Genomic DNA, 23,463 nt, shown 5'->3' with positions numbered 1-23,463 from the left:
TTTTCATGTGCTGCAGTTATGACATTTCTCATCATCTGAGGCAAAGCGTGACCAGAAAACCATTATCATCCAGTATACCCCCCCAAAAAGAGTTAATCGCTTTTTGTTTGTTTTTTGCCCTAAAATATTTTAGGTTTTAAATCAGCTTTGCGATCATGCTTGAAGCATATCTAAGTTTTATGCAAATATATGAACTTAATTAAATTGTAGACATGACTTAAGGGGTCAATGTTATCGAGTGGAGTTCAATTTATTTTCAGCTTTGCTAAATTAAGTTAATGGTTGTATCATTGATGAGTTGGAGTTTATCATGTTGTGGGCAACAACAACTACGACAGTATGTTGCTACGACAATTAACACAACCGGTTTACGGCAGGCATGTATTTGTGGTGGGAAGCTTGTTGTTAGCGGACCAGCTAACTGCTAGCTCTTGTTTTAAACTTGAACAAATCGGTGACACCGTTAAAGCTTGTAACTCGGACAAATGGATGTTGGGGAGCTCCTGAACTATCAGGTAGACATGTAATTCTGCTTGTCAGTGTTTGGGAACTCTAACTTAGCCAGCCTTATCTCAGTTATCTCATTCATTGGATTGCATGCAGTAGCACTGGTAGCAGTGACTTCTGAACGTGAGCAAGCAGACTCTGGCTAAGTCTCGTTATTTACTTTGTCGTGTCTATTTACGTTCGTGAGTTTAGAGTCGTGCAGCACCTGCATGGCCAAAGAGCAACTTAACGCTCGTCCTCGCTTACAGTAACGTTAGCAGTTAGCATGCTAGCTGAACGTGGCTGCAGTGAATGAAAAGGGATGCTACGACACTAACTTGTACTCATGCTGGCTGTTATTGCCTTAATTACTTTACACACAAACGTATTGAGACAAACATTATGCACTTCTACACTGACTCTGAGGGGCATTGTTTCATCAAAGACAGCCCAATAACGTCTCTTGTCTTGTATGCTGGTGCCCCCTAAATACACACTTCATACCATTTGAATAAATGCATTTTATCAATTTTTCGTATTCATTTACAAATTCGGCAAACGGATGGCCCTCTAAATAACACTGTATTTCAGTAAAATTTTATATTTTTACATTATTTCAAACTGCTTGTTGCGGCTTGTCATTTTCTCAGAACAGCTGTTAATATTGGCACAACTGGTGCTGGGTGAAAGATGCACTTATGTGAAAAAGGAAGTAGATAAAAATTATTTATGAAAATTGCAGTGTTTCCTTATTAGTTTTCTTTGGTAGTGTCTGCCATGCTCTGTCAATTCGGGTACATGGACATACTTACAGGTCAGCAATTTCGTGATGCATTTTATTACTTATCTCTCAATCAGTCAAGTGTTAGTCATGAAAGTTTAGGCTTAATATGTGTCGACTGTTTTTAAGTACCGTTTTACGCAAACTCCACTTTTAGTCATTAGTCACAAAATATACTTTTCCAAACAGACCAAATTCCTTTGTACATCACCACATTTCACCATCTCCTTTCAACTCGCAGCCTGATAAAGGAGCAAAGCGTCTCAGGCAGGATGATGGAGGAGGAGCAGGAGGAGAGGAGGACTCCAGAGGAGGGAAACAGCCGAAAGGCCTGGGTGCCAGGGAGTTGGCCAGATACCGGGAAGCTGCAGCAGGAGTTGGAGTTGAAGGAGGAGTTGAGATGAGGGACGCTGAAGAGATGACTGGGGACAAGAAGAAGATCCTGGAGAAACTTATGGACCAGGATGAAGATGATCCTGAGGTGGGGACATTCTTATGGAGTTATTATAGAAGTGTTAAATTTTTCTGCAAAGTATTGGTTTTTCAAAAGCAATATCTAGAGCTGTTATACAAATGGCTTCCTCTTATTCATAGTTGTAAACAGTGAGTTTCATTAATGAAGAGCTACACAATTTGTTACAGGACTTAGTTACCATTTCAAACTCAAAAAAATGTACACTGCATTTATTTTCACAGATTATGTCTCAGCAAGACACTTGATAGCAGTCATTCATAATTTAAGTGACTAAGTGTAACCACTATGTATTATATAAGTTTAATTATGTAGCTACAGGTGTTGTAGTCACTGTTAATTGTTGAATTTAGTTGACATGTCAGCTGGGATTGGCTCCAGTTCCACCGTGACCCTTAGAGGATAAGCGGTATGCCTAATGAATAAATGAATGTTCGCCCCAGAGAAAGGGGGACAAAAAAACCTTTAGATGTCATTAGTGAGCAAATATCAGAATTTTAATATGGTATAGGGGACAGTTTAAAGGTTGAATTTTCAGAGCAGATATTCATCACCCATCATCCACACCAACCCTGCTTCTTCTAAGAATAAATGTCAGCGCCATACAGCGTGCTTAAAGTTACATAATTGTGAATAGATTAACTTTATTTGCAGGGTAGGGATGACAAGACTGTCTTAGTCATCTCCCAAAATAGGTTGAGGTTTATCAAAAAAATCTTGTTAATTTGCATTGCTTTGGTCCCATTGTACTCTGTACACTGTAAATCTAGATTTATACTTGTGAGATAATGAGTTCAGTCTTACATATGGCAGGCAATTGTCTAAAGCATGAGAGCATCAGAGCCTACAAAGTTGCCGTGGAGATGGAATTTGGAAACAAAAAGAACTATGATCGGTCAGCTTGGGCTGCTTGTATTTTCTCCAGCAAGCTCTCCTTTTCAGTAACATGTCTAACAAAGCTATCTCCACTTTAAACCCTCTGTTCACTGACCCTGCTCTCAATCAGAGCAAATGAAACAACGTAAAAAGGCTGACTGAATGGTTTCATATTCAGTAATGAAACAAGACAAACCTTCCCACTGTTCCTTGTATCACAAAGTGCCTGAAAGTTTAATATGACCCAATAATGTATGATACACATGTTTAGTTTGGTGGTGGTGATAGCAACTGGAAAAATCCTACGCAGATCTATAAATCAGGACATGGGACTCCCATAAAGCCCCTACGTTAAGCAAAAATCCATCTTAAGCCTCTGCATGGGTGGTTGAAATCAAAAGCTTAACGGAGCCTCACTCATTTTCAGATATACAGAGAAACCTTGTGGTACATAGTATAGTGTCTGACATCTCCTCACAGAATACCCTCCTTTCAAGTATTCTTGTGTGTCTGTGTGCAGTATGTGTTTAGCTGAAGTCGATTGCTGGTGGAGGTGTGTGCATATCCATTCTGGGAAAGTGGTCTCAGATTTTTGGACCCCACTGTATGAATGTAAAATATTTTTACAGTTTTGTGTCTGTTTGCAGGTGAACATATTAACAAGGGCTTTTTAATGTGTGTGTTCACACCAGTGTGACACATGACAAATATCTATGGTCATTTAATATATGTGAGATCTTAATGTAATCGGGCCCTAACTTAGACTCAGGCCCCAGACTCTAAGTTTGCAGTTTGTGCTCACTTGACCAAAGTGGCTTTTGAGTCCAGACCTGAAATACAACTACGCCACTACACCACAGTAAAGGCAGTGGACATGGAAAAAAAAACGGAGAAACGTCTGGACCAGGAAAGTTTCTGTTCGTTGTCAGAACCAGTGTCACGATATTATGGGGTGCATTAGAAAACTGCACATTTATTATCCAGCTCTTATTATCCCACACTGCAGGCTTTTCAAATATTCACTGTGTCAAGAGCTACTCAGAGAAAAGTGCTGCTGTGCTCTATAATGTCAGACAATTGTAATTTCCTAACCTGTCATTATCTTTCCAACACTTAGCAGGCTTTTAAGCCATCAGGAGGTCAAACACATTCCCTTTCCAGTAAAATGCACCCAGATTACCCCTGACTGCAGAAAACTTCTGGCTGCACTGCTCCGCTCACATAAGTAGTTTGACCCTGTATGGGCTCAAGTTAGGGTCAGAAAGATTTTGTGCAAAGTGATAGTCACAAGTGATTCCACAGTTTGCAGTTGTAAATCAACCTTTGTAAACATGCATGAGTCTGTGCGTGTGCAGAAGGAAAATATATTTTATATTTATATATATTTTATATATTTTATGTGTGTGTGTGTGTGTGTGTGTGTGTGTGTGTGTGTGTGTGTGTGTGTGTGTGTGTGTGTGTGTGTGTGTGTGTGTGTGTGTGTATCAGACTTACCTGGTAAAGACAAACACTAAATTCTAAGTTGATTTTTAGTGATAGTTATTTTTTTTAAAGCCTGATCAAATATGATTAAACCATCCTGAGTCGTAGAAGAGCTGTTGTCCTTGTTGAAAATCTACTACACCTTCCAGGACCTGTGGCAGAACCAGCTGCTCTCTGATTGGACTCTGCTTTGTGATTTGATTGTTATCGTCCAATCAGATGCAGGTGTAAAGACATGGTCAAAAATCCATACTTCACATACTGCACAGTGTGGAAACTTTGAGTGCACACAGCACACAGATGTTCATAAAGCACTTCTCCTTTCATAATGTCTTTGTGTTACTTCACCACTGATCATTTGTTTGCAGATTTTAATCACAATATCTCGTTTTTTTTAGTTACAAATCTCCTTTTTTTCATCTGTGTCTCCCTTCTCTCTCTCCCCCCCTTATGTGCTAATCAAACAGGCAGAGCCAGTGGATGAGAGCTCAGTGAAGAAAATGATCCTGACCTTTGAGAAAAGATCGTACAAAAATCAGGAACTGAGGATTAAGTTTCCAGACAATCCAGAGAAGTAAGTTAATGACAGCCCACATTGTCTTTCTGTATCGCTGTTTTGGTCAAATTTTAGGGTTTCAGTAAAACAGTCCTTTGTTAATAACCTTTTTTTCAAATGGATTAACACATTTTCTGCAAAAAAAATCCATGTGTGCTTCACTTTCACCAAAATATAATAATCTTTTTCATTTTTTAAACCAAGACTGTCACAATTCAGGTGCAGGTTTAAGACACAGTATCTCTCAAACTAATAACGAAGCTCTTGCGCTTTGAGGTAAATGGCAACATAGTATGCTAACATGCTAACCAAAAATGTCTTGCTTTTTAAACCAGGTTCATGGAGTCGGAGCTGGATCTGAACGACATCATCCAGGAAATGCATGTGATCGCCACAATGCCAGATCTCTACCACCTGCTGGTGGAGCTCAATGCTGTCCAGTCGCTGCTGGGCCTCCTCAGTCATGAAAACACTGATATCCTTTTGATTCAGAGTGTTTTGCCATTTTGATCCATTCATCCTGTGTGTAGAATTTAATGTTGGTCTTTACCAGATAAGTCTTGTGATTTTATATAATTTCATATACATTTTTCCTTTGTTGAAAAACCAAAAACTAACAATGAGTTGATCCTAGTAACAAGTCTTATGTCTGTAGCCTTATGTCTGTAGCCTTATATTGCCTTTTTCCCTGTGCCACAGAGCTCAGTTAAAAACACATCAGTGAGCTGCATCATTGCACTGGGGTACATGTTCCTTTATTACCTCAACTGAACTTGCACAATACAGTTTTTTTTTTTGGTCAGTCTCAGACAGAAGTGCATCTGAAGTGCAGCTGAAAATAGTCCCCAGTTATTATTTTTGGAAGTTACTGAGCCTTAAAATGAAACTCTATACCTGTGCCCTTTGAAATGATTATGTTGTTAGTGGAAATGACTGGGCTGTAGACAGAGAGCTATAGACACAGTGTGTGTGTGGAGGGGGGTCAGAGAGTATTGAGAGACGGATGAACAAAATGGTTGTTTTTTTAGTCTTTGGATTTGTTGACAATAGGAGAAGTATAGAATGTTGCCAGCCTTATCTTTTAATCATGTCATATTAATATACTCAGCACTTGGATTACAACAGAATAATGTATTAGGATATTTTATTAAAAGTTCCTAAAAAAGTGAACAAAGTAACGTTAGAAAGAAAATTGGTTTGAAATCACTGAACGATTTTCTCTGCAGTCATGTTGAACACAGACGAAACGAGTCAGTGAGACACTAACTTGATACGCACTTCCCAACAACTCAGCAACACAAGCTTATCGTCCTTAGCCTAAACCACATGTGGCCATAGCAGTGGTGGACCTGCTGCAGGAGCTGACGGATATCGACACGCTCCATGAGAGCGAGGAAGGCGCTGAGGTGCTCATTGATGCTCTGGTGAGTTCAGGATTTTACGTCCGTCTTTGACGATATTGACGAAGCAGCACTTTGTGGAGTCAATACTTAAGTTTCTCGGCTCTGGCATCCAAGCCTGGCTGAGGATTGATTCCTTTGTCTCTCTTAATGAATCAAAAGCACGGCTTCGGTCGGCTCTTGCTGATTGAAATCCATCCAAATATTTTGAGTTGATGTCTTTTTGGACAACAAGCTGTTGCCATGGTGTTGCTTCAGACCATTGTCTGTCTGCAGCTGATGTATATTAATTGATATTTATGCTATAAAACATTCTTCTGTCAGTAGAAGTGATTACTAACAGGTAAAATTAATAAGAAAAAGTAACATTATTTGTTTTTACAGGTGTTATTATTAAAACAAATAGTCCACTATCTTTGGAAACATACTGTAATTTAAATGGGGCACTAATGTGCACACTGCTGTATGATTTCTGTCTTGGTTTATTGATATTTAATTCAACCTGTGTATATTCTTTTTAGCTGTTCACCATTGTAAGTTGGTCTTGTGAATAAATTAATGGGAAAATGAATTTTAGAAAGCGTCAAGAACTTAGTCAAGGGGAAAAACACTACATTTAAATGTGTAGGTCCTCCATACAATTATAGCATCTTCTCTCACACTCTTTACTTTTGAGTTATCTAAAGCTTTTCTTTGTCACCCCGTGGCTGTGTGTTGAACATCGTCTCTTTTTGTCTCACCCTCACGTTGTATATTTAGCCTTCTCTCTCTCACTCTCTCCTTTTTTTTTTTTGTCACTGAGCCTGTCTATGAGCCAGGAATGATTTTTGATGCTCCATTATGTTTGCTGACATTTGGAGCGACCCACACAAAGGTCAAACTGCAATAAGGTGCTGATATACCTATAGTGGAGGAAAGAACTGTGTGCCCCCGCTCTGTCACGCCTGTCTCTATGACACTTCATCACACAATCTGTTGGCTTGAATTCTCCAAGTTTTGTGCCAGGCTACATCCCAGTGGCATTCTTCAGGGATATTGGTCATTTTTTCTTTTTCTCACCACACCTGTTTTGCCTGATGTCTCTGGCATCTTTGACCAGTCTGACTACATATTCTACACTTAAATTCAGCTCTGCAGTGAAAGTGGAATTACAGCTCAGCTACACTATGATACACAGTACATGTTTTTCTTTCACATTAACAAAGATGCAAAGACGTCACAGGAAATCATACACATTTAAACCGATGAAGTCAAATGTGAACTAAGAATAGCTGTAATTCCAAATCTGAGCCTGACTCTTTAAGAGAGATAAGATCCTACATTTGACAACAGGTTTTTATAAACCTGATTGTACAATTAAAAAATAAATAAAGCAATATATACAGGAAACATATCTTTAAGACTTTATTTTTTTTTAATATTTATTATTGACATTTCAATCCCTCCATTCACTCCTGAAGCATGTATGACATGACATTTCTGTTCATGCTCTGCTTTTCCTGCTATGTGAAATTATCCAACATTCCCCGGTGAGCAAGCACATGGTGACGGGGGCCATCTGCCTTGACCGGTTGGATTTTTATGTCTGCTGTGAAAAAGATCTGCTGCTTTCAGTGGGTGAGGGAGGGAAAGTCAGGGAAGCTCACATGCCGCTGATGGATGTGGGCTCCTTGGGCTTCTTCCACCTCTTTGGTTTCCTCAGGCCCAGGAAGTGGCGGGTTCGCTTCCAGAATGACTTCTTCTCTGGTTTGCTGGGCAGGATCTCCTCATACACCTCAATCTCAGTGGGTTCTGGTTCTGGATCAGAGAGGATATCAGGGATGGGCTCCTCCTGCTTGTCTGGTCCAGTGTCTTGTGTGGCTGCAGGCTCCTCCTCAGGCTCCTCCTCCTGGTTCTCCTCGCTCTCATGGCTGGTGGTGTTCTCTTGGAGAGGGTGCTTGTGCTCCCTCTCAGCCTTCAGCTCTGTGGAAAGCTGAAGGTTGAAAAAAATATTTTACTAACAGAGTGAGGACATTTTGGGAAAGTGAGGGCATTTTGGCCGGTCCTCACTTTTTGAGACACCTTCAAATCAGTGATGTGACAATGCTTGAGACAGTACCTCAGGTGGCTTTGCATTGCTGTAAGAATAAAGTCATTATATAAATGCGGTTCATTAACCATGCAGCGGAGCACCCAAAAACCACACTCTACTTTACAGCAACATCCACGTGAAACATTTTCAGGGCAGCTAGGGTTGGTTGAATCCATTTGTCTCTCTTCTTCGCTGAAATGTCTCCAGCTCCTCTGTCCTTGTTGCCTGAAGGCCAAGTGGTATCCTTTATAAGTTGAATCAAAATGATCCACTACGGTCTGCGATGACTCATAAATCTGTGTCAACTGTCCATCTCCTTTCATCAGTAATTTTACTTTTATCCAGCCGGTCAGCAGCCAGCGAGCTGTTTGTTTATGAGCATCTTGACTTCACTGATAACACTTGGACATGATCAGGGAAGCTCAGACAGGAACCGTGTTTCTTCTGCCAAGTGTTAACCATCGCATAATGTTACAAAAATATAAAAGTGAGGATTCAGTTGAAAGATTTTCAGCACAGTTGAAAAGGCTGACTGTCCTCATTAACACACCCAACCCCAGAAATCATACTTCGTATTAGACAGGAGTCATAGTGAGGAGGGGAAACATGTTATCGGGTTGTGTGATGCCATGTGCATTTAATTTTAATACAAGAAAGAAGAACATTAATCGTTAATGTGAAATTTCTTAGGCAATGAAAAAATGGTTGTACAGGGTTTTATTACACCTGTGTAAAGGAATGAAGTCTTTCATCCCTGGTGGATTTGCCTCAGTCCTGATGTGTTTAAACATGTGTCTGAACCCTGACTTCCTCTCTCTGTGTGTAGTTGGAGGGCCAGGTGGTGGCTTTGCTGGTGCAGAATATGGAGCGGCTGGACGAGCAGGTGAAGGAGGAGGCTGATGGCATCTACAACACACTGGGTAAGACCATGTACAGCTTCAACAGTGATGCTCCAGTTAGCATTAATGCTGAGACAAACCACCATCAACAGTAACAAAGTTGTATTTATTAATCATTTTATTAATATTTAAAATTAATCATTGTGAGAAATAATTATATATATATATATTATTGTATAATTTTAATAATTTTACACTGTATGTGTGATTCCATATTTCAAACCTGGACTGAAAAGCAATAAAGATACAATGAACTTATAGTATATAGTATATTTTCAGCAGTTTTTCCCAAACTGCCAGTACATTAGCAATCAGAGCCTTTGACCAGACACTGCAGGGTGTAGGAGACCTCAACACTGAAACACTTAAAGACTGGCAGAAACAGAGCTATAGTAATTCCACTGTCACCTGCCACTGTACACAAAATACTGTGCATTGAGAAAGCATTCAGACCCCTTCAGTTTTTGCAACACCCCATCATTGTAGGGTATCGATTGTAGATTGATAAGAGAGCAAAAATGACTTTTTTATTTTAGCATAAGGCTGCAACATAGCAACACGAATACTTTACAGATGCACTGCACAAATTCAAACATGCCTTATGTTTCGACCATATCCACAGAGGACAGTTGAAACTGGTCAACGCCACAGGTGCCAGGAGTGAAATGTGGAACGGTTTCTCTCACAAAGACTGTTGCTGTCCTGTTGTTCATTCTGCCGTTCTAAATAAATTTCTTATATTTATCATTCATGTATGATTGAATTTGAACGTGGAGCATATGAAGTTAGTTTTTCGTTGGTGACGTTTAGTTTAGAAAAAAAAACAGCACAGTTGTTTTCTGATCTACCAACAAGAACAAGTGTACGCATCAACAGTGGAATCAGAGATTGGTATCAACAGCTGTACCCGCAAAGTCCTTCACAGGTTAATCCACTGCCCGTCCTTTGGTTCATTCTATTTCCAGTTTCATCTCTTACGTTCCTGTTGCTACAGCTGGCTATAGTAAACACAAGTCAAACGTCTCAGTCCTTGATTGGTCCACACAGCCTACTATACATTTCTCTAAGCTGAGAAGACACATCTACATTTCTGAGAGGGTTGTGTGGTGTCATTGCATCTCCGATCACCGTCAGATCAAAAGATGGTCTTTGGTGCAGTGTGTGTCACAGCAGCAGCAGATTATTGATTCTATTGTGAAAAATTGCACTGAAATTTAACTTATGAGTATGATGTTGCATGTTATTAAGTTATGAACATTAACATTTGTATTCTTCACAAACAATCAGTAAATTAGCTGATTTTGCTTTGTTTGGGTAGAAGCTGATTTGTACAACACATATCTTGATTGGTGACATTCTCATGAGTTATATACTACTTATATTCACATTAGAAAAACACAAATACGAGCATATCCTGACCAGTCACCATCAATATTATAACAGTAACATGACTTGCTGATCCCAGTGCTGTGAGGGAGAACTGATCTCATTATTTTCTACCTCTTGTAGTCCTGAACTCTGTTGTATTGCAAATTGGTCAGATTTTGCCAAAATGCTGGCGCAAGTTGATAACGAGCAGCAGATGTCAACTGCACAGTGTGACACTGGTGTAGACAGGAAAAATAACAGAGTTGGAGCACTTCCTTACTGCTGAAACACAAAGTCAGTGGGACAGACTTATCATCATAAGACCACATGTGTCTCAGCAGCAAAACAAAACGTAGACTGGATGCCAGCTTTGTGCATTCACTCATATTCAAAACATGGGACAAATATCGGAGAAATCTGAGACAAATTTCACTGCAGAGACATCTCTATGGTTTTATACTGAACATGTTGAAAAACAAATCTCAGTAAAATTTGAATATTTGGAGCAAGCATAACTGATCAACCTTGTCTTGCTTAGTTCTGAAACATGACAGGCTCTTCCAGAGGGAGGTTTGCCTTTAAGGTGTGTATGAGCCCGGGTTAAAGCTTTGGGCAGTGCAGTGACAGGGAGTCCTCACGGACTTGGGATTGACATTACAGAGGGCGTAGACAAACTTTATTTGTATTCTTTAAGCTTCATCAGTGTGTCCCCCCGGTGCCAAGTGTCCTAAAGTTTTTCACCGTCAGCGAATAGAAGCTGTCAATGTCACATTTAAATATTTTGGCAAAGAGGAAGCACTTTTAAAACACTTATTGGGAGGTTTTCTTTAATCTGAGGGGGTGAAGCCCTCAAAGTCAAGCATGCAGGTTACAGAGAGTCAGAATCGCTGTTTGCAGCGTAGATTTGACAGCATTAAATGCAGACTCAAGGTCATGGGCCAGCAGATGAATCTGACTTTTCTGCCTCTCAGCTCTTTTTGTGTTGAATGAGTCTACCGAGATGATTTTTTTTTTTGTTGCCAGATTGAGGCCGGGTGTCAGGAGGGCTGTTTAGGTGTGTGTGTTTTGGCTTTGTGCGCGAGTGTGTGTTATATTGAGGGAGGAGCGCTTGTGCATCCTTTATTCAAGCTTGTGTGTGTCTCTCTGTGTGTGTGTGTGTGTGTGTGTGTGTGTGTGTGTGTGTGTGTGTGTGTGTGTTATCAAGGGAGCTTTCCAAGCTTGAATACGCCTTTTGTCTGCCTTGGCTGCTCTCTGCTCTGAGCCTGCTGTCCTCCAGGATGCTGTCTGTCTGCTCTGTTTGAATTACTGATAAAGGCCCTTCCCCTCTCTCTCCCTCAGCACCCTTCCTCTCCATCTTTTCCTCTGTTTCTTTTTCTTAACACTTCTCTATCATCTGCAGCCCCTCTCTCCAAATGTTGCTCTTTTGTTTGTTTTTTTAATCTTATTTTTTATTCCATCCCAACTCCCTCACACCTTTTCATGCTCTTGTTACATTTCTTAATTCCCTCACTCCTCAGGTCCCTCATTCCTTCAGATTTGCCTCTCTCTTCTTTGGCTTGTCCTCCCTCCCCTTTTCCTCCCTTCTGCTTCTCCTCTCTTCCCTTCTCCCACTTAGTTTCCCATTCCTCTCTCCTTTTATCACCACCCCACAGTCCCTTTTCTCTCCCTCCCTGTGTCACCTTCTGCTGCAGTCTGCTCTGATAGAGATATCATGTGGCAGAGACAGCTTTCTAATGATAATATTAGAAGCTGGGACAGAACCCAGACAAGCCCTCCATAAAAAAGATAACTGTCATATTTCACTGTTCTTTCCCTTCAAAGTGTGTGAGCAGTATACATCTGTACAGTATATGTTAACTTGTGCCTGAAAGTGGACTTTGATATTGGCTTTTGACGATACTAAAGTGGTAGTGGGTGGAAACAGAAATGTATAACGACACTGAGAAGGAGAAAGACTTAGACTGATACCTGATCCACTTAATAAGATCAGTATCAGCACTAATCCAGTGGTTCAGATTGGTGCATCCCTATTTAATCTGTATCAGAAATTAGGAACTGGGCTGTTTCTGTTGATGACAGCTGGGGGGTTTTTCAGAGTAAATTCTGACTGTTTTCAATGCATGTCCTCTTCAGCTATCGTCGAGAACATGGCCGAGTTTAGACCGGGCCTGTGTGCCGAGGCCGCCCAGCAGGGACTCATGCAGTGGCTGCTCAAGAGAATTAAGGTAAGAATGTGGTAGAGTTTTGGCTGAAGTCATTTTAGTGTTGATTGTTGAAACTGATTAGTTGATCGACAGAAAATTAATTGGCAACTATTTTGATTAATTTATTAGTTAAGACATTATTTCTAAAATGAAAATATGCTGTTTTCTTTGTCTTAACGTTGCATTAATTTTTTTTCAATACTTTTATATTTATTATTGTTCATTTTGAACTCACAGAGTAAGCATAACAAACATTAACAAAGACTTTCCCCAAATAACACAACATACTTGGTAAAATTAACAAATAAAACTTAATAAACATAACTTTAAATATTGAGTTATACATTTAAGTTGTAGTGATTATAGACAAGTTAACATTTCACATTTCACAGAATTTCAATGGGCTGTGGGAAATTGTGATGGGCATTTTTAACACTTTTATGACACAATATAGACCTAACAACTATTCAAACAAATAACCTCAAAATAAATTGATTAGGAAAATAATCTTTAGTTGCAGCAATGCTGACATATTTACCGCAAAACTCAATGTTCCAAAATAATAAAAAATAATTTAACTCGTGTAAAGTTCACCATCATGTTATGTTGTCAGGATCAATCTGCGAGATTTCTTTTTCATTTCTTTCTTTATTCATAAGGTCAACACCCACAGTTAGCCAGCAGGGTAGTTTTTAACTTCAGTCCATGGTGAGAAAATCTAAAACCAGTGAAGAGATGGAAAAATAGATAAATTCTGCTAAAGTTTAGAAGGAAAATCATCTACACTGAAAAAATGAAATTTTATCACTTTGTTTTTTTTCAGAGTATCAGAGTATCAGAATCAGGAAGTTTTTATGGTTAGGGTTAGGACATTCCTGTAGGATTGCTATGGTTCATAATAGTAAGAATAATGAATGAATTACAATGAAATGTTACTGTGAATGTGTTTATAAATGCCCTATGATGACAGTTTCTTTCAGATAAAGTCATTAAAGTTGGAGCTACAGTGGTTTTCGGAGAAATCCAGGTTGGGAGGCGAGTTTGACCCCACCTCTCTCAGCAGGGGAGCAGGGCCATCTATCAAATAAGCACTTCTATCTCTGTGCAGTATCAGATCAGAATTAACCATGTAGTTGCTGTGCAGATTTCATATGATGACGTAATCGATGACTTTGCATGAAGGAAAGCAAGAAATGTCGGGCTTTAGATGGCGGTCGTGCAATTTAAAACGTGTGTGTCTTGTATGAAGCGTGCTGCTATAACAAAACATACAAAATGATCGGTATTGGCCGTGGATAAGCCGATTGCACTCATAGATGATCGGTCTCGGTGGCAAAAAATTGATTGGGGCATCCCTACTTATGTTATGTTATTTCTTGTTACTTTATTACTTTCTTTGTATTTACCTTGCTTCACCAAATTAAAAAAAAAAAATTAAGTAGTTTTACAAATACACTGTCAGTATAATGGATTTTCAGATTTCCTGTTCACCAGTAGACCAGTTGATCCAGAAGTAAAAACATTTGATATCGTTGTTGCTGTGTATTACCATGATACATATTATATTAGGTATAAACTCTGCTTATGGTTAAAAGAAATGCAGATGTTGTTGTAGGATACGTGGTGTTTTTCTAAGACTCTGGACCCTGAATACCCTGAGTTTCTCAAGATGAGTTATAATTGGAGTTTTTTTCTCGTTCCCTCTCCCTCTCAGGCAAAGATGCCGTTTGATGCTAACAAGCTGTACTGCAGTGAAATCCTGGCTATCCTGCTGCAAAACAATGACAGTAAGTGTGTCAGTAATGGGTTTGTGGGTTCCTTAAACAGACCACTGTTTCTTCAACATGTCGTCCTCTTACTCCTCTCAGTCCTTTCTTTTTCTATATTCCTTCATTTCCTCTATTCTGATCGTTTTCTTTCTTCTTCCTTACTTTACTTATTTTTTACCCATGTTGGCCTTTTCTCATTCTTTCTTTCTCTTCTCCTTTCCCTCCTTCTTCTTCCTACTTTCTTTTCTTCTCCCTTCATCCCTGTGTCTGTGACCTCCCCTTCCACTGTCCTATCTTTCACTTCCTTTGCCCTTTCCTTTCCAATTTCTTTTTTCTCTTATTTCCTCCATCACTTTTTGATGTCATGTTACCTTTCATGTTTCCTTGTTTTCTTTCTCCCACTCCTCTTCCAGTCTCCCGATCTCTCTTCTGTTCTCCCTCCCTCCTTCTCTATTTGCTGTCTTCTCTGCCCTTTCCCTCCCTCACTAAAACCCTGTAAAGCCTCAGATAGCTGCAGGACTATCAGGTTCTTCGACAGGTTCTCATTAATGGTACAAGCCATATTGATATTCAGTGGGAGTCGGGTCTTATTTTACACTCATTCTCCTCCTCTTCACCGGTGCTGCCTCCATTCATCCTCTCCTTCCTGCCCTTCAAATACAAAATCAAATCTCATAAGAACTTATTTGTCACAAAACAAAGGAAACGCGTTGCCATAAATAATGTTCCATATAATACTGCCACTGTCTTGAAGGCATTTGGGAGGTTTTTTTTGATGTGATTTAAATCTGACTAATGCTTCCTACTGTCAAGTTGGACTTCAAACACCACTCTGAAGGGTTTATATATAAAATACTTGCTACTGCAAACGAGAGGAGCATCTCATCCCTGCTAATGAAGACCCTGTAAATTCACCATTCACCGTTCAAATCATGGTCTGCTGTTAGTTACAAACACTTCCCTGTCTAGACAAAGTAACAAATGCAAAGCACAATACATTGTGGTAAACATGTGTCTGCTCTGTGTGTGTGTGTGTGTGTGTGTGTGTGTGTGTGTGTGTGTGTGTGTGTGTGTGTGTGTGTGTGTGTGTGTGTGTGTGTTTCTGATGTGAATTTTCAGGATTCCTGGCTGTTGATAAGACAGTTGTTACTCACTTCCATTCTGGGGTCAATGAGAACTAGAATTGCGTTGTGTAACCTTAAAAACATTTTAATACACAGGTCTAGATGGAATAACTTGTGAGGAAATACATTTTTCAGTGCCCTCATTTTTCTTCATTTTCTCTCTGAAGGTCCCTCGTGGCCCGAGTGCTCATCAGTGTTTATGCTCATTTTATGCCTCTGTAGCACTTCTGTGTTTTTTCCTCCCTTTTTCTTTTTTGCTTCCCTCCATCCATCCACTTACAGACTGTTTTCTCTCATCCCTGCCACTCCTGTCAGTTTTATTTTTTAAACCGTCTCAATATAATCTCCCTTTTGTCCTGTTCTTCCATTTTTATCTCTTAGCCTTTGTTTCTCTCTTCCACAGATACAAGAGAACTATTGGGTGAGATGGATGGCATTGATGTGTTACTACAGCAACTATCTGTAAGATTTTGCTTTTACTTTCTATTTTTAGTTAGCTACCACTACCTGTTTTATTAACCCATCATCCATTTGAGGCTCACATGGGTAAATCTCAGTAATTTCTCAAACAGACCCTGGTGTTAACATAAAGACTACGCTTTGTGGTGATGCTATAACCTGTGGCTCCACACCAAACCCAATCTAACCCTAAGCCAATTTTTAACCCTATTTTAAGCCTGTCAATTAACCCATACATTCCTCCATAGTTGGATTTTCAAGTGGTTCTGAGCATCCTGTGACATTTTGTGGATTCATCCATCCAGGGCATTGAAATGATAGTTTATAACCCACCGAATTAGCTACTAAAGCTTTCACTGACAAGAATTTTGGTAGAGACTGCTGGCATTTTCCCACCCTGTCTCTTTCTGTTCTCTTTATTATAGTACGAACCCATCTAATCATGTCACACTAGGTTCGTTTCTGCTCATTACTAAAAAGGCCCATTTTGCCCACATTCTTAAATTATTCCAATAAACTATTTCAGGAAATGTTGCTGTGTTGAAGAATCGCCTTGTCTTGCAAAAGCAACGTGCCCGCCCAGGTTTCCTTTCAAAATGCTCCCCGCTTTAGCGTCCTCTCTCCTCCTGCCTTCACCATCAGGTGTTCAAACGTCACAACCCGTCCACAGCTGAGGAGCAGGAGATGATGGAGAACCTCTTCGACGCTCTGTGTTCCTGCCTCATGCTGCCCAGCAATCGGGACCGCTTCCTCAGAGGGGAGGGGCTTCAGCTAATGAACCTCATGCTCAGGTGAGACTGCGCACTATAAGTAATGCCATCACTCTGACACACTCCTAGTCTGCTCAGTTACAGTTGTGTCTCGACGGTTTGCACTTTGGATGGCAATGTTGATTTTTCTGCCCGTCAGTCATTCGGCCCACCACTCTGGTCCAGACTGAAATGTCTGGAAAATGATTGCATGTGTTGCCATAAGATTTTATACAGATATTAATGGTGTCCAGAGGATGACACCTAGCAGCTCTGGTCGTCTCATGACTTCAGCTCTTCCACCATGAGGTTGAGGTTTAGCACGGGATGACTTACTAATAAAAGCTTTTGCTGAGCTTGCTTTAACTAGCAGAAGGAGGTAGTGTTAGCCAACCCTTCAGTTTGCTGCACAGATGTTTTGTTTTTTTTTTGAGTGTGGTCACAATCTGAAATTTCATTTCCACTTGGCTGACACAATATGTCAATGATTCTTTCTTTGTCCAGATGTTCAGCTACAGATCACATGTTAAAGCTTCAGTATGCAGGTTCTGGAAGTCAAGCTAGTGCTAGCATGAGACTTGAACTCAAACCACTCCCTTCCCCCTTCCTTGTCATGATCACTGTCTAAGCTAATGCAGGAATCAGGAGCTTTCTAGTCTGTGAGTCAACCATAGAGGGGTCCTCCAGCAGCTAATGTTAGCTTGAAGCTTCAGTGCGAGAGGAGTAGTTGAGCAGAAGTGCTTTCACATACAGATTAACAGGCCTCTCTGTCAGACAGGACTTCTCTGAGGGGCTATATCTGCACTGAGTCTGCTTCCCAGAATCCTTTGACAGCACATTAAGAAAATTACATACTGAAACTTTAATGCCAGATGTAAATGCAGCAGGCTAACATAGTTTTGGCATGCATTTGTACTTTTGGACCCTAACAGCATAAGCTGTAAAGTTTGCTAGAAAACGATCAATCTTATGTTACGTCGGTGTAGTTATCTGTGTTTGCGTGTGCATGGTACACAATTCAAAATTTGAACAAACTGGAACTGACACAAATTTCATTCAAATGTAACTCAAAGGGTAATCAGCACAACTTGGCTCGCTCTGGTCCTCCTCTGAGTTTTCTGATAGGTCAATAAGGCAGCAAAGGGTTGAGCTCTGAATGAATTTGTAGAGCTCTGCTTGTTCACACGGCATCTTTTCTGTAAAGTATGAATTCGAGTGAAAACTACAGCTGTCTTTGTCAAACCACTACCGTTGGTGGATAAGTTATTGCAGGCCAGTTAATGTATCACTGCTCAGCAGGCTAAGACAGGCGACTTTGGCTGAGTAAACACTAATAAGTGATTAAAATATGGAAAGACAGCTGCAGACTATTTTGCTAATTTTTGGAAACATAATTTTATTCTTGTCAAAATAAAGAACATCTAATTCTTGGTTCAGAAGAAGAATTCTCTTTATATAAAAATTGTGAGGGAGCAGCGACATGTGGGCGAGAACCTCCTCTGCTTCAGAGATTTAGAAGTCAGACGCTGAATGGAAACCTCTGTGTTGCAAGCAGCTTTCATTTTCATTTAAACACAAAATAAAACAAAATTACAAAACTATGCACATCTCTTCAATGCACAGGCCGTGTTGGCTATTCAAGCATTAATCAGGTATTAATGAACTGAAATTGCTAATTCTACTGGACATTTAGTCACAATATTCTGAAACACAGATGCATTATGTTTGAAGTATACCCCTGGTAATTACCAATGTATTGAAATGCTATAATAAGGTGAACTTGATAACAAATGGGTGAGTGCTTCAGTGATATAAAAATATTCTTGAAAAGGAAAATTTACAGTGTTGAGGCCTGAATGGATCATCTCATCATATACAGTCCAGCCCTCAGCTCAGTTCAGAGCCCTTTTTTTTCCTGCGAAAATGTAGACACTCATAGCATAACAAGGTGTAGCACTGCACAGAACAGCATGTCTGTCTGCTCTGTTCCCTGGCGGAGGCTGCCAGTCCAATCAATCAACAGTTGGTGGAGCGCAGCAAGGCAGAGGTGTGACCTTAAAGACTCATAAAGACACATTAGACGCATTTATGAAACCTCCACAGCTTCTGCACCTCTGCGATGATAATCACATCACTGGACACGTAGATTTAAGGCCTGGATCAATATCTCATTATTGGAATGCAAAAACCCCTTTTGTGCTAAATCATCCACCAGAGAAACGGAGAAAGAATAAGACGGAGGAGGAGGGGGAGAAAGAGCTGACCAAGATATGACTTTGGGAAAGTTGTTAAAGTCTTTACAGAGAAGCTAACTGTGGATTTGATTGTCAGTACAGTACATGATTGGAAATAAGATGAACATTGATAAGCGCAGGTGAATTTATACTTGTGTTAAACAGGGAGTCCATCATCCGTGCTGTTCCCACCACTGCAGCACTTGACGGACCAGTCCTACATTACCAGGCCTTATTTAATGCATAAGTCATATACCCCTAAATTGTTGTGCTGTAAACTTATTTTTTCTTTAATTACATTTTGCCTTTTTTGCCAGTCACTGACAGTAAACCTGCTGCTGTGCAATCCTTAATCAATCAAGTTATCGTTTTTACATTTTTCATTCACTCTATGAAAGAGAGCGATGTTATGTCTCGATGTTATGTTATGTGATATTATGTCTAGTGTCACTGAAAAGGTTCCTGAGCCTCAGTTCCACTTAATTTATGCTTATTTCTTTAACATCTCCACCGGCATCAGAATCAGCCCAAACTGACCAATCACAGCTTGTTTTATGGTGTTGACCTGTTACTTCAGAAGCTGCTGTATCTCTGATATGTAGTTACATGGAGCCTACACGTGTAGGTTTTGTTTGCTGTGCCATAACATTTTAAAACATGGATATAAATCTAGCTTTCGTGATTGCAGTTGTTTGGCCAATGGTAAACAATGTAAATCATACAAGTTAAAATACCAGTATATTCACAACCAGTCTCCTTTTATTTATGTATTTAGATATGATTATTTAATGTGCACTTTGGTCTGATGAATAATTCTGACAGTCGGCTGAGGCTGACATCATCTTTGGTTTAATTGGTTGATGAGCCAAGTGAGTCCTGAGACCACCATCAAAATATGGTTTTAAAAGTTCATTATTATTCTATGTTTTACAAACTGCCGAACATTACTGCCTGTGAGGAGGTCTTACTGATTTAGGAGTTGTCTAGATTATCCCGAACCTTTCTCAGACCGACACACCCCTTATTTTTAGGAGTTTCTCCTGTTACAGTCAGACAGTCAGGAGCTACTTTTATTTTGTGAATATGGTCCCTGATCACTTCAGATCAAATGTTGTGTTGGCTCTTAATTTATTTTAATTTTTCTAAATGATTTTCCTTTTTTCAAGTTCGACTCAGTCAGAACAGCAGGTTTGTGACATACAGGCATCAGTTCAACACGTCTGAATTCAGAAGGAAAGAAAGAGGACAGAAAGCTAAGTGTCACGATGCATGGAATAAGATGCGAAATATACAAAAACACAGGAGAATACAAAATTGAATAAAGTGATATTTCTGTATCAATAATGCTTGTAATGAAAACTTCTCTAAAAGGCAGAAGTAATGTTACAGCAGCCGTTCCATCTCGCAAACCTGTTAAAATAATTTTCAAAACATCAAACTTGTGAGTCTTCAAGCAGTTTCATTATAATTTTGAGGAGAGATTGGCTCTTGCTTTCTAACCAAGACACAATGCATCTGCAAAATAACAAACACAGAGAGCAACAGAATACAAAAGAGAGAAAAAAAAAAAAAAACATCTTCTCTCTCCGAGACACATTTATTGGTTTTCCATCAAAAACTCAATTTCAATTTCTTCCAGGCGTCCTTGTCTGTACATAGCTCTGTACTACATACAAAATTCACATCTGCTTTGTTGATGAATTCATGGCACAGCTAAATGTTTGTCAGACTCTGAACCTCACCACGTTACAGACACAAATCTATGAACCATAGACTTATTCCATAATGATTATAACACCAGTAGCTTTAAAAAAGTATCAAATTATTTAAAATACATTTTTGAATGTACACCTCCTCACCTTTTGAGGGGATATTGCCATTATCTGACCACGTCCCTGAGTGTGCTCCTCTGTGTTTGGAGGGTACACAGGTTTATTAACTCTTTAACCAGGGCCCATCTTTGAGTGACTCAGCCTCATCTAGAATCTGTGCGTAATCAAAAACCTGCTGCTGTCATTGTAGCGCCCACTGACATCGGCCCACGATCCATTTTGGGGCGACAACAGCGTAGTTCACAACGCCAGGATGTTGAGTTAAGTCAGCTGTCTACCAACTGAACTGCCTATTTTCCCTTCAGAAAGTACACTGAGTACAGCTCCCACCCCCCAGGCCTCTCTCACCGTCCATCATATATAATGTGTCTGTCTGGAGGACCAGACTCAACTGCCTGAAATATGTGTCCCTCCTCAGAGATAAACACTGTCATCTGTCATTGGTGGGAGCGAAAGAAGTGACACTGACAGACGGCTACATTTCTTAAGAGGAGGTGTGAAGTGGGATTTACTGCGGTGGGGAAGGGGGCTGCAGAAACAGAGCAGGAAACAGTTGGCCGTGTCATGGCAATGCCTTGGTGCAAAACAGATGATGTAGCTTTTTTATTTGTGTAGTTGATTATTAGAGTAATTTGCCTGCTTGTCTTATCTTATTTACTCCTGCATATTGTTCACTCTCCATGATATCGTGTGGCTCATGATGAGAATAATGTTCATTACAGTTTAGTTACAGCTACACTCTGATTTTGTCGGAGATCAACTGTGAGCTATGGGTAGAAGAACATTTGGGGAATCTTCTTTGCCTTTGGCTGCTTTAGAAAAATAAGCAAATGTATTTTAAATATTTAGCTAATAAATAACAAATGTAGCAGTGTCAGTTGTGTTAGGGACCTGAAACTACTTGGAAATATCATCAAAGCAGCACCGTACTGTGACAGTAAAAAAGAATTAATGGTTTCACTTAAAGCTAGGTGAACAAAAAGCATCTTGCTTCAGCCAAACAGTTCAAGACAGGGGATGTAACAGTCACACAGACACTAGACAAGAGAATATTAGAGAATATTGGCCCTAGCTCGTACTTCCTCCATAAAGATGCAGAGGCAGCTGTGGGAGTGAGAGAAATTTTACACTGTCAAATCTCAGTAAATTAGTGATGTATATGAACAGAATAAAGTTCATTTTAAGTTTTTTTTTTTTTTTTTTTAAGTCGATTGTTGTGATATAGTAAAATTTCAGTTATCCAGATTAAGGCAACACAATGCTCAAATTCAGTCCATTTGAGTCTATTAGACCTGTTTGGGTTAATGCAACAAGCCACATGATGACATGTCTGTAAGTGCTTCTTGGATGCAGATCATTGTTTTTTGAGTACTGACTAAATTTTGTTTGCAGCTGCAAAACTGTAAAATACCATGTTTGTTCCATCCATTACTTTGAGGATTAAGGTAAAATTGTAAAGCTCTGAGGCTTATTTTTATTCATTTTTTCATTATTATGATATGGATGGTTATAGATGGTTCATTGTGTAATGCCACAGTATATGAGGAGACAGCTGTCTTGCCTGTGGCCATCATGTGCTTGTTCTTTATATCTATTGAAACAACAGTGTTTCCTGTCTTTTTGCTGCAGAGAAAAGAAAATGTCTCGAACCAGTGCTCTGAAGGTCCTGGACCATGGGATGATTGGACCAGAGGGAGCAGATAACTGCCATAAGTTTGTGGACATCCTGGGCTTGCGGACCATATTTCCACTTTTCATGAAAACCCCCAAGAAGATGAAGAAGACTGGTGCTTCTGAGAAGGAGCATGAAGGTCAGTCACTAATAAGAACAAGGCAACAACAGACCATATTCTTTCAAAAGGTCTGCAGTCAGCTGCTAGTGTGCAGCCCTGGTTTGACCTGTTGGTTGTGTGACTCTTCGGGTCGAACAGTGAAAGCTGTGGTGAGATACGTCATTGCACTGTTTTTTAATTATGAAATCCTGCAGCAAACAGATAAAGGAAGCAAACCAATGGAAACTAAACCACTTGGGTAAAGTGATACCTGTTGTTCTGTGTGATAATGACACATTAGAGATCAATGGATTCCACAGATACAATGAATGAATTAATGATATAGAAATCTGGTCACACTTCCTGAAAACCCTGGATTATGTAATAGTTTTAGCTCTGGAAATAGTTGAAATATGAGAGAAGTTACACGTCCTGGAAAATTATTTTCGCACTTTCACTGAGAACTGTGCAATCCTTCAACAGGCTATGTTCAGGACCAAAATGTTTCAGAGGGTGAACAAAGGCTGAAAATATTTTAAACAGGCAGAATAAGATTTCACTGTAAAATGCATAAATGCCCCATTGGGAGCTCTGGCTTTTCTAAGAAGTTGCTTGCACAGAAAGCTGCACAACCTGTACAGAGTGTAACACTGGATGACAGGTACGACTGGAAAGTTGCAAGAATCAGTCTGTTAACTCATTATCTTGTGTCCAGTCAAGCTTCAGGAAGTTTAGTTGCCTTGTCATTTGGTTTTGTTTAATACAATGCACATTGTAATTTGTGTTGTCTTATGCTGCTTCTGTTGATCTTAAAAATCACATCCAGTTACCAGCATCCTGCATTTCGATCCTGCACATGATTCATTTGCTGAGACCTATTAATGGTTTTAATCCTTGAGTTTTTCATGCAGTCAGTGTCATTTCATTTC

General features: G+C 39.8%; 1 protein-coding gene across 2 annotated transcripts in view; it reads left to right on the top strand.

Annotated features, from left to right (window-relative positions):
* The first annotated feature begins 354 nt into the window (after nt 1–354).
* Nucleotides 355–23,463, top strand: part of ctnnbl1 (catenin, beta like 1) — a 60,859-nt gene continuing 37,750 nt past the window's right edge. Inside the window, exons 1-11 of one of the 2 annotated variants that reach the window (XM_071475470.1) lie at nt 355–515; nt 1,509–1,748; nt 4,565–4,671; nt 4,989–5,125; nt 5,977–6,077; nt 8,951–9,044; nt 12,525–12,616; nt 14,310–14,382; nt 15,892–15,950; nt 16,590–16,738; nt 22,392–22,573. In XM_071475470.1, coding sequence (XP_071331571.1) covers nt 486–515; nt 1,509–1,748; nt 4,565–4,671; nt 4,989–5,125; nt 5,977–6,077; nt 8,951–9,044; nt 12,525–12,616; nt 14,310–14,382; nt 15,892–15,950; nt 16,590–16,738; nt 22,392–22,573 — 1,264 coding nt within the window. In that variant the 5' untranslated portion in view covers nt 355–485. Of the gene's footprint in view, nt 516–1,508; nt 1,749–4,564; nt 4,672–4,988; nt 5,129–5,976; nt 6,078–8,950; nt 9,045–12,524; nt 12,617–14,309; nt 14,383–15,891; nt 15,951–16,589; nt 16,739–22,391; nt 22,574–23,463 lie in introns of both variants that reach the window. The other variant, XM_071475469.1, reaches the window with a different exon arrangement.

This window comes from Trachinotus anak, unplaced genomic scaffold (genome assembly GCF_046630095.1).
Source record: "Trachinotus anak isolate AG129_WGS33_773 ecotype Australia unplaced genomic scaffold, CSIRO_AGI_Tana_v1 ptg000004l, whole genome shotgun sequence".
Classification (NCBI taxonomy): domain Eukaryota; kingdom Metazoa; phylum Chordata; class Actinopteri; order Carangiformes; family Carangidae; genus Trachinotus; species Trachinotus anak.
This window is presented reverse-complemented; position numbering and strand designations above follow the sequence as displayed.